The 17,735-nt window shown below is 36.7% G+C and overlaps 1 protein-coding gene across 1 annotated transcript in view; it reads left to right on the top strand.

The window, feature by feature from the left end:
- Positions 1-17,735, top strand: part of LOC135083545 (extracellular sulfatase SULF-1 homolog) — a 124,551-nt gene that overhangs the window by 86,534 nt on the left and 20,282 nt on the right. The window contains exons 4-7 of the mRNA XM_063978299.1: positions 4,076-4,227; positions 5,618-5,787; positions 14,857-14,995; positions 15,731-15,918. Of these exons, the coding sequence (XP_063834369.1) occupies positions 4,076-4,227; positions 5,618-5,787; positions 14,857-14,995; positions 15,731-15,918 (649 nt within the window). The remainder of the gene's footprint in view (positions 1-4,075; positions 4,228-5,617; positions 5,788-14,856; positions 14,996-15,730; positions 15,919-17,735) is intronic.

Here is a 17,735-nt window from a genome sequence, read left to right as displayed (position 1 = left end):
ATAGTGACTGAGTTTCTTGCGCTGCTTCTTCTCAGCACTGGCCCATTTATTGTCCCGAAGCAGTGGTAGGGTTAATACTGGGATGTATAAAAGTGTTTTTTAAAAGCCTATTTGAAAAAATAAGTTTTATGAGATTTTTTATTACTTTTATGTTCACTTACAACAAAACAAATTCTAATTTATTTTCCTTAAACTTTACAAATGTTCCTGGCTTCGGTTTACCCTTATAATTTTATACGAGACGACACACGTCATACCAAACGTCGTGTACGTAAATATAGGCCTTGTAGTTAAATTAGTAGCTTATTATTGTTCTTAATTGTCATGCAATTACTAATTTTATCAATTAAATTAATAATAACGCGTCAATTTAAACTGAGTTTGATTGAAATGCTCTACACGACTACACAAGCTCTATTTTAGGTGTTTACATAGGAACAATGCGTAGTAATATTACATACATGTGTTTTACGTAAACAGAGTCCATTTTCGTTTAAATAAGAGATGTAGAAAATTCACTTGTTTGTGCCAATTCTAAAGGAAATGTGGGCAATTGTATGAAATCCCAATTCAAAGAGGTTGTTTTGTCTTTATTACACAGTTGTTATGACTTAGGCAGTCGAGTGTTTTCGTACTATTCATGTTATGGAACCGTACCATGGACATAATGTAAATAAGTAACTACTTTACAAATTGAAATACTTATCCTATTTTATTCGGGGTTTGGAACTGCTTTCACAGTAAGATGCATTATGGGCGTGATAAGCGTATTGAATGTTATTTATTGTGATACATGTGTATGTACGATGTTCAATTTTACATACTTACTTATATTAAAACGCTTAATATGCATAATTTTGGACCATAACTGGCGTGCTAACTCACGCGGGTTGGTTACGAAGGACCCTTACCAGCTTGGGCTCAATTTTCTTTCAAATAAATTACCCTGATAAAAATTGCTCTTGCCCACAATAATACACAGCTATCATCGAGGTCTATAAAAGCGGGATCCTCCCATAAACCTAAATTGTACGACTGACTGGACTGAAAGAATGGCATACCACTTTTCTTTGACCATAAACTCGTCTATTTTGAAGCAGCAAAACATAATTTACTTGTGATAATATCAGGCCGTAAATACAAAGAAAGTCCGTTCTTTAAGCTCAACATTTTATTTTAATACCAGCATGTACAGTCGCCAGTACATCAGACTCCACATTTTTGTTGCAATATCGCACTTATACCACTGACATAACATACTACAGTATTTAGCTTGATTTGCTGTTATTCTTACATAGGCTTACTCGTTACACACTCGTAATACTTATTATAATCAGTCTAGAGGCTTAATACATTCACATACAGGATTTAGTATAGGTAGGTACTGCTTGAGGGTGCCTCACGCAACTTTTGATCGGCTCTACGCAAATCAATGGGACAATTGTGCACTTTTATAAAAATATTGTATACTTAATTTTAAGGTATGAAAGACATTACAATTTCTCTTGAAAAACTTAAAAAGTAGTAGATAAATCATAAACGTAGTTTTCAGCGATTATGTTTATCTTATTAATGAAGCTATTAAAGTAATCGACCGACTCAAGCTCTATTATGTAACAAGCTTTATACAGCTTTCTGAAACGTGCTACATTTCGCTGGCCTTTTAAATAAAATGAACCAAGCACTGAGATGAACTAAAGGTTAAGTTATTTAACTGAAAGCTAGCAGCTAATTTTGTAACAAGTAAGTTAGGATTAAATTAAAACGGAGCTTTTCTATTTCATTTCAGCGCTGGTAGGGCCCAAAAGATAAGGAGATATGTTAAAAAGCCCCATAAGGGCTGCCTTTCTCTTTTTTTAACTGTATTTAATTTTGACGTCCTAGCTTAAGTGCCACCTAGTGCTGGTCAAAATTGAATAAAATATTTTTGATGTTTGATTTGCTTCCAGTAAATTAGAGCATTCTATTATCACTGTTAGGCAATAAAAAATCGTGTAATTACTCAATCGCTCTAAGTAGGTAAATATACGGGCCCTTTAAACTTTTTGACGTAACCTTCGCTTAGTTCCTTTGGTTGACCAACGAAGCGTGTTCGTTCCCACGTGACTGCGCTACCTTTTGTGTCTCTAGGACTATGCCAACATTATCTAAGTATTACAAAAGCGATACAAACGAGTAGGTAGGTACTATTTACGTACTTTGGGTTTTACCGACTCCTTTTGAGCTAACAATAGCTTAGACACTCTAACTACTGACTAAACTCGAAATATTGTGCCAAAAATTCATGAAAATTGTGGCGTCAAATTTTAATAAAAAAATATCCTTGGCATTTTACATGCTTTTACGTGCTATCTAGTCCAAAAATAAATAAAGTTTGTACTAAACTTTCCTACCAGATACGATTCGAGTATAATATTTTGTTGTACCTAACCTTTTATACTTAAAAAGCATTAAGAAAATCTTTTGCAGTCGGGACTCTGGTACGTCAACCGCTTTATAATTTTTTATTTATATTAAGGTCCATTAACATAATTGCGAGTAGAAAACTCCTTATAACTTGGTAGAGTTAAGAAATGCACGGAAAACTATCATTAAACTTAAGTTACTAACTACTAACTAACTGTTAGTAGGTATACTCGCAGTTTCTGCCTTTGTATTCACCGCTTATTTTCTTTAATAAAACACAGTTTGAATAAAACTGGAACAGTTTGAATACTCGTGTTGATACAATAGAATCTTCTAGCAAATAGAAGCGAAAAATGCGAAACGAAAGTATCAGGCCGAAAAATCCGAGGCGCGTTCAAAATATTTGTACAGGAAAATGTTTTCAAAGTAAAGGAAACTTTTAAAACGAATTTGTATTTCTTATAGCTGTTTTCAGTTTACGTCTTTGCCGGCATCTTGTTGTCTCTTTGGGAAACAAGAGATAATGTAGAAGCTTAAAGCGATTTTGTGTTTTATTGTTAGTGTTATTTGTACTTATGTATTCTAACACAAAAAAGAAAAATGAAATAATTTCTTTTCCGGTCAATCGAACTCTTATCCTCAGAATCGAGAGAATCTTACTTATCTTAGAACTGTATTGTTATTTAACCACAACTCACTTGGCGGACAGTAATAATGATCAGGCCGAAGGTGCAAGCGAGTTTTACCCGGCATCTTCAACAGAGTAACTGGCTATTTATTTTTACTTACTGCCGAAAATTCGGCTTATTTCCACCATTTTTCTTCTACTGGTGGACATCGGGTAAAAATGTTAATTGCGGATTAGGTATAGTGGGGGACAATGGGAATATTAGGAGAAAATTCTGTTATTATCATCATCATCCACTGCTGAACAATAAGCCTCCCAAATTAGCCTCCTAAATTTTGTTAACATTAACATAAAACAAAATCCGCTTCCTCTCTCCTTTTGCACCCCATCATCTCCCATGCCAGAACACGTCCTCGGCAGAAGTAATCAGTGTCGGTGCCACTTCATCGGCGCGGGAACTCCTGGCGAAATTAAAAACCACCCCCGTTTGCATTCCATTAGCGACGCCCAAATTAAAATTTGAACTATTGTCTCCCGTAACAATGATCTTGCGACGCTCTTTGGGAACTATTCGAGGAAATTGTGGAAGTTTACGGTTGGTGGAGGCTGGTTTTAGAGGTCTCGTTTGATGTAATTTAGGTGCTGAAGAAATAAATGATAGTTCTTCAGAGCATAGAACATTAGTAGGTAGAGATTAAAGTTATTTTTTTTTATTAATTATTCTTAACTAGCGGACGCGAAACTTTTGTCAAAAGGGCATGAGTTAAGCAGTTTTAGCATGAAGGAGTGACAAGCCTCACTTCAATGCCACTGAGGGGAAATCTTATTACCTAATTGTGTACGTATTTCCATAATATTATTTTTGCCCTGGCTAGACTAGCCAACAGTCGAAAGAATTATACATGACGTATCACAGAATTTAACCCTTGATCCCCTGATCACTTGTCCGTAATAAAGCTCTGCTTAGTTGAGTCCAGGTAATAATAATATGTGCTTGTATCTTACTGTAAATTTTAATCGGATATTTCCTCTTGTCCCCAGGCTACTTCGGCAAGTACTTGAACAAGTACAACGGTTCCTACATCCCCCCCGGCTGGCGCGAATGGGGAGGGCTCATCATGAACTCCAAGTACTACAACTACAGCATCAACATGAATGGGAAAAGAATCAAGCATGGCGACGACTATCATAGAGTAAGTATTTTTAAATTATAGTTCTTGCAACTTACGAAGGCGAGTGAGCTTTACTTGTGTGTGTACGTGACGTGTACAATTGTACATGCACATAACGATAGTGTAATGTTTATCAAAACTTTTGAATAAACGAACAGTAGCGAGCCACCACACATGTAAAGCTCGCCTTCGTTAATTGCAATAACTATTTTAATATCCCAGTGCCTGGTAACCCCTCAGGAAAGCTAATAATGTGCTTATGCTAATAGTGGTTTCTCACCACAATAGGATCGAACCAGCGTTCATAGAAGCTGGAATTGGCAGTCTGATGCCGACACTGTTAGGTTATTGTTAGATTTTTAAGGCGAAAAATAGTAACACGTAGTGCTACGGTACCCCCTGCCACTTTTTTAGTACCTAGCTAAGTAAAAAGAAAGTTTCACTATCTATAATGTATAAAAAGAAATCGTACAAAATAGGCCAGTAGAATTAAACACAAAAATGAATTAAATAGGAAATAATTCCTACTAAAGATTTTAGTGCTTTAATGGCTTCATTAGTTGCCCATAAAGACTCTCCTAGGTTTTCGACTTCGACATAGTTGTGCTTCAGTGGTGGGGGCCCCCGAAAGGGGCGTTTTAAGGCATTTAATCCTGGATTAAATAAGACCAAATTCATATGTTTAATATAATAATATAATATATTTATTTAATGTATCCGGAGTTACAAAAATATGCCCTCTTAAGTAGCTACATAATATGTATAATATGTATAACATATCAACTAACTTAGGTCTAAGCAAATTATGAGAGGTGTACGGCTACGCAACATAGTCGTGCTGGAGGATACAAGGAAGAGGGGCAGCCACATTAGGTAACACAGAGTCGTTCAGGAGAGTGCCAGGAAGAGGTGTAGAAACCGCAGTTAAGGAACGGCTGGGACGAACAAGGATAAGCGAATCCAACTCGTGAGCCTTGACAGGGATACGCTGGTTAAGGCGACCCTTTACAAGGCTTGGGAGCCTACGGGTGACGAGCTATTGGACGTGGAGAGGGTCATTAATTATACACATATTTTCTACTTTGCCAAACATTTGCACGAGAACGGTTTGTCCAAAACATATGAATTTGGTCTTATTTAATGCAGGATTAAATGCCCTTCAACCGTCAGGAAGACCACTTTTCGATAGGGTAAGTCCTTTACGCGATATAACCGGAAAACCTAAAAAGCGCCCCTTTCGGGGGCCCCCACCACTTAAGCACAACTCCGTCGAAGTCGAAAACCTAGGAGAGTCTTAATGGGCAATCAATGAAGCCATTAAAGCAATAAAATCTTTTGTAGGAATTATTTCCGATTTAAAATCTAATTCTACTGGCCTAAAATAGCTTTAATTTCATATTTTTTCTCACAGGACTACTATCCAGATCTGATAGCGAACGACTCCATCGCCTTCCTCCGGGCATCGAAGAGGCGTTTCGCGAGGAAGCCGGTGTTGCTGGTGATGTCCTTCCCAGCTCCTCACGGGCCTGAGGACTCTGCTCCTCAGTACTCTCATCTCTTCTTCAACGTCACCACCCATCAGTGAGTATATTACCACCCTATAAGTATCTATGTAGAGTTCGTTTTGGGACATGAGCGGTAAGGTTTAAAAAAGACAACTTTCAGGGGTATAGAATCTAAAATTAAATAATTAGTCTTCTTGTCGAATAAATTAATAAATTCAAAACAGATTTTCGTAGCCTACCATTTCCATTCCATATTTGTAGTCTTCGTAGCAATGTCTTCTGTGTCCAAAGTTACTTATTCTTAAAACTAAACTAAAATATTCGGTCAAAGATGTGACAATTTAAAAAAAGCAAAAGGTCATTTTAAATTTGATTCAGCATACTGTTATAAGTGCGATGGGAATCATAATTTAACTGAATTGACTACTCACATAAGTAGCTTAACATTATTTGTAGACTAGATGTCTATCGATGCTAACAAAGGCGCCTACTTAGTCTAGAATGTTATGGTGGCTACAAGCTTTAATAGACTATTGTATTGTACAGTTAATCCATATCAAACTGAAAACTGTGACTTTTATGCAGTTGAAATAGGGGCTATATTGCAAGAAAAATGTACTGCCTGAAGTGCTACTCACTATTAAATAAACTGGTAAGCAGATACCTTACTATCATCTTGTTACAGCTTTGAATTTGAAAGTTAGGTATTGAAATCCATTGTACGTTTCAAGATAACCAAACAGTAGTCATTGTAACATTTTATCGCGATACAATTCAAAAGCTTGTCTGTAATTTGGATAATGATTTCGTGGAAGCCAGACATTTTAACGTTTTGTCCGCGAATTTGTTTGAGATAGACTGCACATTGATATATATGTATAAAGGAAATGACATTGGGAACTTTTTGCCCCACTTCTCGAAAAGTAGCGGACACAAACGAAACCTATCACAGATGATACATACTAATATCCAATGAATTTCTGTGCATTTTTTTTTCTCTCTTATATGGGAATATTAAGAAAATGAAGTTTTAATATTTTATTTTATTTTACATTTAAACTTTTTTTGCATCTAAATATTAATATTTAATATCATCACAAAAATACGCCAAATGACATCTGTGGTTGTGATCTGTGCGCTCCCGTGTTTTTTAACTTATTACTGAACCAACTGATTGCTTTGTATTACGGACATTATCGAGTTTGCTCTTTGATTGGGTTTCGGTTTAAAATGGATAGACAAAACCGTTGTCTTAGTTGTGATCGATCTGTGTTGCCGCGCAGAAAACATAGACAATCAAGCATTCCTTGAGACAAACAGAGGTTTCAAATTGTCAATAAATACAGTATATTAGTTTATTAATATACTTAAGTAAAAAATACACATAGGTAACATTTTTGACGACCTCCGTGGCGGAGAGGCGCACAAACCGGTTTTCAAGGTGTGCCGGGCCAATTCTGAGGTACCGGGTTCGATTCCCGGACGGGACAATATAGAAAACGATCTTTTCACATTGTCTCTGGTTTGGGTGTGTTGTGGTTCGTCGTTCCCGATTTCCATAACACAAATGCCTTAGCTACTTATTTTGGGTTGGAGTAATGTATGAGATGTTGTCTAATACAATTAATTTATTTATAATATTTTATTTATTTATATTATTTTATTTATATTTTTTATTTATTTACTTTTATTGGTTACTCTGCAATGCCAAACAACATAACATGTAAAAATATCAAATCATTTTAAACTTAGACTCGTCATATCACAGAATTCGCATATGACACAACATAGCGCTTTAAGTGAATATACCTACAAGTATAAAGCTTTGAAATAAAATACGTTTCATCTTTGTCCGCCGTGGGGCATTTTCTCATAGTAAAGTTCCCAATGTCCTTTACAAAATTCAATTTTTCAAATTCAAATACAGTTAGAACTAGGTCTTAAAACACACAAGGGGTAGGTATTCACATTTATTTCGAGGTAAAAAACGTGCTTTTCTGTTACTGAACCAACAATTTCTACGTAATATAGCAATATTGACAAAGATTTTTCATAATAATCTACCTAAGCAAAAACAGAAAAATAAAATCAAAGCCAATTAGTTAACAAACATCGCAATTACACTCTTCAGTGTTCAATTCAATATAAATCAACAACTCATCTAAGACAAGTTCCTTCATTAGAAGTCACCAACAAAAAGTCTGCGTAAGTACTAAACAAGTACCTACCGACGATAGGTACGATTTGCCTCCCTTAAAGGTCAATCCCTCAATCAATAAGGCTCCTTCGGCTATATTGCGGCCTAAAGGTAAACTGGGGAATTTGCTTGTTTGACGAACACAAACTCGTTTATTGACTGTGCCCCGGATACCGAAAACTTTTTGTTGAATGAAACAGGACTTTTATTAAAACAAAAAAACGAGGACACGGGTACCAATGGCAGTGGAGTTTTGTGATTTTCAACATTTGAAGACTACTACGTAGGTATTCCCCAATTTAGAAGAGTCATAATTTTACGACATTTGTGAAATAATGCGAACGTTGGACGCCAAAGACAAAAACCTATTTTCTAACTTAGTTTATTTCGAGGTAGTTATAAGGACTGCATTTTTCTTGGAGTCACTAATTTATTTTCTTTCGTTTAAATAAAAAAATATATTTTCCTGAGCGACACCAGATGATAAAGATTGCCAAATCCAAAATATAGCCGTTAACATCTCAATCGCTCAATACATATTATTATTATTATGTCCTCTCCCACACCATTCGCTGAATAAACAAACGAGGCTGATCCCCAACTAGGGGTCAGTATTAGGTACCTATAAGCAGTTTAAAATGGCAGGGTAAAGTTAAAATTCAGATATAATATCGAATGTATCGCCTTTGTATGAATAATATGAATTGTGGAATGGAATTTTCAAAACTATTATATCCCCACCACTGATTCCTTCAGTGTAATAATACCTGTGTGGAGTAGTAACATGTTTTAATAAATTGTAAAAATCATAGCTTTAACCAAGACTTCTTTCTGTACATTACTTATTCGAGAAACTGTTCAGAATACAGAATTATGTACAGGGAGTGTCATAAACAGCGCGGGCGTGCGCCGTTTAAATCACTGGTTGCCAAATAAACACTGAAAATGTCTTAATTTTATCAGTCTCAATAAACTATGTAGGTATCTCTATATGCATGCTTGTCTATAAAGCCTTTGCGACAAATGATAATTGAACAAATAGGTACAACAGGTACATCTTGGAAAAACCTTCATACACTTGCTCAGACCAGCTTTTCTTTTACCGCCACGGCAGACAGGCCAAGTTATCGTGTGAAGCAAAAAGTAACCGGACAAGTATATAATATGCATGCTCATGAAACATAAATCGGCAACGTGTGTCGAGATGGGAGAAAAATTATTCGGGGCACCGCAAGAGCACCTGAAATTTTAGAGAGCACGAAAAACAAGGTCGCGCTTTCGGGTGCCGTATCCGTAATTCCCTTTGAATATTCTTTGCTCGTTAATTCGAGCGTCATTATGAACTTTGCTATTCTGATATCAGGGCAGTAAGTTAGTAATTAAGACGTGAAGTGCGGTTTTAATTAATAGGGGTAAATCTGAGGCAGGTGTTGACAACATTGAAAGGGAAACGGGGAAAGTGAACTAGGTGTTGACATTACATTTGGTAGTAAAAAGTCGAGTTAAATTACAAAACATGATGAAAATATTGTCGTCATTTATCTATTTATTGATACTTTATAAGGCATAATGGAGGATAGAGAGGACATAAAGACAATCTACAGATAAAGTTAGAGTAGATAAAAATTTAACGAAGATGAATAAGTATAGAGGTATACTTTAATAAAACCTTATTCAAAAAGTAAACGTTAAACGTATTAACGAAGCAACGTGTAACGGCAGGTTTCAGGCCATAAACAAAGTTTATGTTAAAAAAGTTTGCATCGTAACGTGCGGATCCCAAAAGCCGGTCAGCTCCTAAATACTTAAGCAGGACCAAGATGGCGGCCCTCGCGAAAATGCCGCAGCAATTAATGTTTTCTGAAATATTCACCGAAGGGACTTCGAGTTATTATTAGTGCTTTTCAACCAGCTGAATGGGACGGGAATTGGGATCCTAAGAAACTTGGCTCTCATTCTCTCATACTCGTATAAGTAGGTACGAGGTTTTACTCATATGTGGACAGTTAAATTGGTCGATACAAGGCAATTTTTTATTACGTCATGGCACCAAGGAATAGTTTACTTAGTTAGGAAAACGAGGTCCTACGCCTTTAGAGAATGTTACTCGTAGTTTCATTAATGATTCGACTTGGTCAATGGTCGATGACCGTCTAAGTGGAGTACAAAGTAGAAGATGAACCTTTAGAAAATCTATGTTATGGTATTTCTAAAGACTGAGTATTTTTAATTTTATTAATAAAATATAATTGTTACAAAAACTCGAACATTTGCCTGATGACATTAATCAAGTTTCTAATTAAGCTCGTTTATTATTAGTATCATAATTTATTATTTTAATTTTGACATTCATTTATTGACGTTGCAAGGTCTATTTAAACCCGCTTCGATGACATAAGTACAGTCGACAGCACATCATCATGTTCTTTTTGTTGCAAAATAGGCTCTATTAAAACACATTAAGACACATTAATTGATGTCGGTACCTACTGTTTGCGGGCGTTGGTAATGATTGCAATTGTAATGACATTCTAGACTAAGAGCTAGTGAACGCCAGACCTACGTCATTTTATAAAAGCTGAAAGTTTGTCAGCGTATGCTCCCAATATAGGATATAATGTTGGTGAATTATGAAGTTTGGGTCGTGGTGGCTTTGGGAGCTACCCTAAAAAAACTGTCTTTCAAGGAGTTGGAACTGTCAAAACTGTCTGGCTGTTGGGGAAAATACTTCTAATTATTGTCCAAATGTTATACATAAAAATCAGATTTAATGGTATAACGTTAGTAGAATTACAGTCTTTTGAATGAATATACAGAAAAAGTCACCGTAAAAGTTAGACTTACGTTATACTATAAAATCTGATTTTTATGTATAATATTTGGGCAATAATTAGAAGTATTTTCCCCAACAGCCAGACAGTTTTGACAGTTCCAACTTCTTGCCAGACAGTTTTTTTAGGGTAGCTCCCAAAGCCACCACGACCCAAACTTCATAATTCACCAACATTATATCCTATATTGGGAGCATACACTGACAAACTTTCAGCTTTTATAAAATGACGTAGGTCTGGCGTTCACTAGCTCTTAGTCTATTCGATTCGATTCTCCAAATTAATTTATAGGCTTTTATTAAAAGGCTATTCAAAGCATTGCAGTAACGATAATTGACAACAGATTTCAATTTGCCAATCAGTTATTATTCCTGCAGCTGAATTCAAAATTGAATCTACGAGTATTTTGGTAATAGGTACACAAACATGCTAAATCAGCATGATTTGTTTGTCATTTGACATTAGTTTTAATACTTGCCTGTTGCCTACAGATTCTAGTCTAACGCTAGGGTTGTAGCAATCCAACAAGTTTCGTGCGCGTGCGTCACTATTTAAACACGTCAAATGCTTCTCTCACTTCGCCTAAGTCGAAAGACAGCTTTTAAGCTCCGCGTGAGAAAGATCGCACATTTTCTTATGAAAACTAGTTTTATCCTTATAAGTTAAAATGCATAGTAAAACCACATAATTCCATATCACAGGCGTCATCAATATCACATTATTTAATTAAAAGTACATAGAAAATTGTACTTCTAATTGCTTCACGTAATCAAATGATTTAGAACCGGACGATCGATAATGCGCTGTTTCCTTCCAATTACCTTTAATAAGCATGTTAAATGTATTAAAATTAACGCTAAATGATACTTCGTCTAGACCGAGATGATTGCTTAATTTTGCATTGATAATAATTTTCTCGGTTACACAGACTGCGTAATCGGGTACTGATTTATACATAGCTTTATTTATTTTTGCAATACTTACTTAGCCTTTATGCTGTGTAGAAATTGATAAAACATACTTTATTTATTTAATGACTTGTATAAATTTAATAATCACACGTCCATAAGAAACTACACACTATAAAGAAAACAGTTCAGTAAAAGCTCTAGCAACATCCTTTGTCAATTCTTATTTTAGTTACTTATCTAATTGTAACAAAACTTTTACCTACGCGTTCTTTCGATTAATCTAAAGCCTTTAAACTTTTAAATTATCTACTTTATAATTTAATACTATTAGTTGTGCCCGTAACATAATTGTACGCGTGGACCGCCAGCTTTAGACATTTTAAATTAAATTGCTATAAATAAAAACTACCAAGTCAATGCATTGATAACGCTCTTTTAGTTTCCCATTAAAATCGTTATCGCGTTTACCTGAACTAGTGTTGTTTTGTTTTATATCGATGCAGTTTCGCGTTGACCTTCTCGATTGAAATAATCGGAATACACACGAGTTTGTGATCCCCTACGGAGCGGATCCTTAGCACATAAATATCGTTCGGCGGACAGGGCGGCATAATTGTCGGCACATGAAAGACGCTGACAGGGCTGTCAACAATATTGCATTCATTTATTAAGCTTTTAAGTTCGTATTACAAAAAATTTAAACTTGAATCAATTTCAGCCATTTCTCTGGCTCTCTGACTGGTTTAAATACAGAAATGTAACCAATCAATAGCCTTAATTTATGATTTAAATTGAATCGAGCTTTGATCATCGACCTATTTTGAAGCCAACCATGGTTTTTTTTGTTGTATGTACCTAATTGTATATCGTTTCTTGACCGTCATACTTTGTATCTGTAACACTTGTATTATTTTAACTGTATTGAAAATCAGCATTTATCAGTCAATCACTGATCATTCAGTTTTATCAGGTAACAGAAATTTGCATGATGTTTTGTGTAAAGATTATGCAAAATCGTAATGTAAAGATTCATCAGGTACATATACGTTAAGCTAAACACTGTAACACAGGTGATTTTGCAATAAAAAATTACAGTCTGATTTGCTGTCGTCTGTAATTTTATGGGTGGCAACCCTAAACATGTCTCATCCGAGAACCGATCGTGAATTCGTGAGTCGGAGCTTGTAACTTAATTCCAGGCATCAAAAAGTTGTCTCAAAAATATTTAAGGTTGATGACCCTGCGCTAATCCCTCATACAAATAAACGACAGTCGTTTAATGTAGTATATTTAATTATACTGTTTGATATACACACGCGCCTTAATGAGTCGGCCATACTGTCGCCGACTCATTTAATTCCTATTGTTATTGCTGATTGAATTAAGCTGGTTTATAAAGTTAATGTTGGGACTAAAGTATTCAGTAAGGGCCGAGAAGACACAACTTTAATTATTAGGATACTTGGATGTTGACAGGTATTGTAGTATTATCAAAATTGTTTATTCTTACACAATCACCTGTTTAATAGACATATTCCAGTGATGGAGCACACCTAGAGCTTAGAAAATATGGCCAATCCTAAAAGATTGTCTAACTGTAATCTATCCTGAAATCAGTCAAACACTTCTTATATTCCAAACAAAAAAACAAACGATGATGAATTTCTTTCTTTTCGCGTTCGCCCTAAATACAATATTGATTACGATGCCCTACCGGTGCAGCCCCACAAAATAACGTCTCGGTTTCATACCGCGATTATGCAAGTATGGAGATCACCTACATCCATTATTCCCTGCCGCGACAAGGCGGCGCCGGGAATCGAACCCGGGACCGCTTTAATATTCAGCCATCGGCGTATTGTGTGGTCGCTTTCCGATAACCTGCCACGGCGGTCTGTAGGAACACTATAAATAACAAATTTTGCAGGAAGTTCTTTTTTGTATCGTTAAAACAAAAAGTTAATCCACTCGGGCAACTTATTGGCACAAAATGGAAAAAAGAAAGAATTGATGACGATGTAGGACTAAATAAAGAGAAGCAAGCAAAAATAAGTCACTTTGTATTGAGACTATTGGATTATATTGCTAGAATCACTTTACCAAGCTTTTAGTTGTGGTTTATGAGATACCTAATCAATTATTTTAACATTTGGTCCAGTTAGTCTACAAATGTAGAACAAAAATCTGTTTTGTTTTTGTGATAGGTTAATCTGTGATAAAAAATGAAATACTTACCTACATATTACTCCATTCCTTCTTTAACTAACCGCCTATTTTGAGACCGTTAAAATCCTAGCTAGACCATAATGACTGGCCACTAAGAAACTGTTTTTTATTCATCGACTAATTTCGATCCTCAATTGTTTCTTTTACTTTTCCACGATTTTTTTACGACGACGTTTGTAAATTTTACAATAGTTTTATTGTATTTAGGAGGTACGAAATCACAGATTCAGGTTTCACTTCTGTCTTAAAATTTTAGAAGACATTGCCACACTGGCCGCGAGTCGGCCCAGCAGTCAGGCATCGTGTACATTCTGTACATGTATCTGACATTAATTGGACGTCTGTATCAAATGCCTTAATTAGTTTTACTTTTTAACGGGCCACGTTTCCAAAAAAAGAAAATGTTGCATACACGTTCGCGAAATTAAAACGTAATGATGATATGGCTTATTCAGGGTTCAACGAAGTAGGTCTGACTGCATATTTTTAAAAATATGCAAATTCATCAGTTTGCATATTTTATTTAAAAAAAAAAGCGCAGATTTTTTATTCTATCACGTAACTAAACGTAGGAATCAAAAAACTAACCTTCGCTAGCGTCTCCGATTGCCTAGATTACCTTTCGTTAAAAGATAATAGCCTATCTTGACATTTCTTGAAGAATGAAACATTGTAATGGTGCAAATTGTAAAATCCGATCAGTTTGCTCTAGAAGCAAATAATATATTGAACAAATTAATTAAATATTCCTTAATTTGTCAAACAATAACACCAGTTGTGGTGAAGTGATACACAGCTTGACGCATCTGAAATAAGATAAATTAAATCGCGGGAAGAACCTGGATGCAGGTAGCGTAGGATCGGTCGTTGTAGAAATCCTTGGGGAAGCCTTTGTCTAGCAGTAGACGTCATTTGGCTGAAACGAACTCTTGATGGCTATGGCTACTTATAATTGATTTGTCTATTTACCTTGTCCACAGCACCCCAACTTACGACATGGCCCCGAACCCCGACAAGCAGTGGATCCTGCGGGTCACGGAGAAGATGAAGCCGATCCACCGGCAGTTCACCGATCTGCTCATGACGAAACGCCTTCAAACGCTGCAGAGCGTCGATATGGTGAGTACATAATGCATATAGTGGAGATACATAGATACTCTTTAGTAGACACCACACAAAAGAAATGCAAAATTGTAACGGCACAATTTAGGCTGACTTATCGCTAGTTAGAGGTGACAAGCAATGGTTAAACTACGTTGTAGACCCACTCCTTGCCCAAGCTTTATGTGCTTAGTTCCTCATGTGATATGGTTTTCCATAAATTAAATAAGCGTGTTAAAAGGGTTTCTTGATCTGCTGCAAGGTGTGGTGCAAATCTGTCATGTCTCAAACTTTTGAAGTGGTCCGACTCTGACACTATAAAATGTAAGATCAAGTGTTGTGTACCTACCTACTTAAATCAGACGTTGCATCAGTTTTTAACGGTAAAAATATTTCAATAAGTTCATCCAAAGTGAGTTCTAAGAAATTAACTACCGGTCCTGTCCTGGAGACTACCTACCGTGCAAAATCATTGAAAGTAACTGTTTTGTTTTATTGAGAAGCACTTTTTTCTTCGCTGGAATAACTAAGTTTAAATATTCATGAGTTTTTTGAAGACATTAACTAAAATGAAGCTGTATTATTAACAGGAAGATGAGAAAGCAACCAAAGATTTCCCATAATATTTTGATGATTATTAGCACAGTTATTAGTCCTTAACATTTTAGACGATGTATTAGACATCGATGAAATGATGATTTCGTGATCGTAAAATCTTCTTTTTTTTCAATGTGATACACGATTTAATTTCAGGCTGTAGAACGAGTGTACCAGGAGCTCAAAGCTCTAGGAGAGCTGGATAACACGTACTTGGTATACACATCGGACCACGGCTACCACTTGGGGCAGTTCGGGCTGGTGAAGGGCAAGAGCTTCCCGTTCGAGTTCGACATCAGGGTGCCGTTCTTGGTGCGAGGGCCTGGCGTGGAGCCGGGTACTGTGTAAGTACCTGCATAATAATTATGTCACTATTGAATTTTTTAGTCCTTGAGCCATTTATCCAAATGATCACAAAGGACAATGTTCGTTCTCCATACATTGTTCGCCTAAAGAACCAACAATTTTGACATATTACTACCCGAAAGCGAAATAATACGATTCTGTGTGTAAGAACAATGATTCCTGATGGACACTTGCCATAAAATTAATGATTAAGAATATTAAATCACAGCGATTTTATAATATGTCGTTTATGACAACATGGCGTCTAATGTATTGTGTGAATGTATGAACACCGATTCGCGAAAAATGTTTTGTATTGTCGTCACGCCGAGTCGCAGCCAAATAGTATAAAATAATAGAACAAGTTTTAGAAATACAACTCGGCATTCCACTTTTACAATATGCCCACATATTGCACGTAAATAAACAACATGAATCGTAGGTTGTTTCCACCCTTGTCATCTGACACATGAAATAAACTCCTATTGTATTATAGATATCGAAGCCGAATCGTATATAATAATAGAATGGGTTTTGGAGATCACTCGGGGTTCCACTTTTATAAAATACCTACATATTACATAAAAATACCACGAATCATGAGTTTTCTTTTCACCATTTACATCTGACACGAGATAACAAACTCCTATCTCCATGACTACCATCGTAGTCTATGCCAAAGACTACAATATTTTAAGCAAGAAGTTTCAAACCTTAGCGGCTACGGTAACCCCTGGGCCACATACATCATGATAACATTCGGTCGACACCGGAACGAAGTCTTGCGATTATGCAAAAAAGCATCGTATTCTAGTGCGGCTATATCACGTTCAACCGGGGTTTTAATTCGACTAAAGTCCTGACTAAAGACTGGAAGAAAATACGCCGCATTGTATGAGCACTTCGTGTTCGTTAAAGCGGCTTCAGATCTAGAGCCCACATAGTTTTCTTTCCAATAATATCCGCAAGTAGCGCTGCATGATCTTTACAACAAAAACGGCAATAGTTATTAAGGTGCCAAAATTATATGATTACTTTGGCACGGTATTATACACGTGCGAAGATTTGTCATTTTCATTCATTTCTTCATCATCATCATCATTTCAGCCACAGGACGTCCACTACTGAACATAGGCCTCCCCCAATGACTTCCACATCGCACGGTTGGTAGCGGCCTGCATCCAGCGCCTTCCCGCTACCTTTATCAGGTCGTCGGTCCACCTTGTGGTGGGTTGACATTGCAGAATATGACTTTTGATAGGTTCATCATAGAATTCGGCGGGGATATCCTCACGGAGGAAGTTCGTAAAAGGGCGGAACAAGATCTTATAATAATGCAAGGCCGAAGCTGTTACGCGCGTGCTCCTACGTGTAATCCGGCGAGTATGCAATAAATAGTAATGTCTGGTAAATAGTGGTAATACGTATCGTTCGTTCGTTCGTTTCAGCCGAAAAGACGTCCACTGCTGGACAAAGGCCTCCCCCAAGGATTTCCACGAAGACCGATCCTGCACCGCTCGCATACAGGCACCTCCCGCGACCTTCACCAGATCGTCGGTCCACCTAGTGGGAGGCCTGCCCACGCTACGTCTTTCGGCTCGTGGTCGCCACTCAAGAACTTTCCTGCCCCAGCGGCCATCAGCTCTACGAGCTATGTGCCCCGCCCAGTCTATGTCTGTATGCGCTACGATTACAGGGTATCATTTTGCATAGTCGCAAGACTTCACTCCGCTGCTGTCAAATCAATGTCGCATAATGTTATCGCAATGTGTGTGGCCCTTGGCCAAATCACAGAAGCCTATGCGAAGAAAGAGCA

This window comes from Ostrinia nubilalis, chromosome 2 (genome assembly GCF_963855985.1).
Source record: "Ostrinia nubilalis chromosome 2, ilOstNubi1.1, whole genome shotgun sequence".
Lineage (NCBI taxonomy): Eukaryota > Metazoa > Arthropoda > Insecta > Lepidoptera > Crambidae > Ostrinia > Ostrinia nubilalis.
The sequence above is the reverse complement of the archived record's forward strand: the minus strand, read 5'-3'. Positions and strand labels throughout refer to the sequence as shown.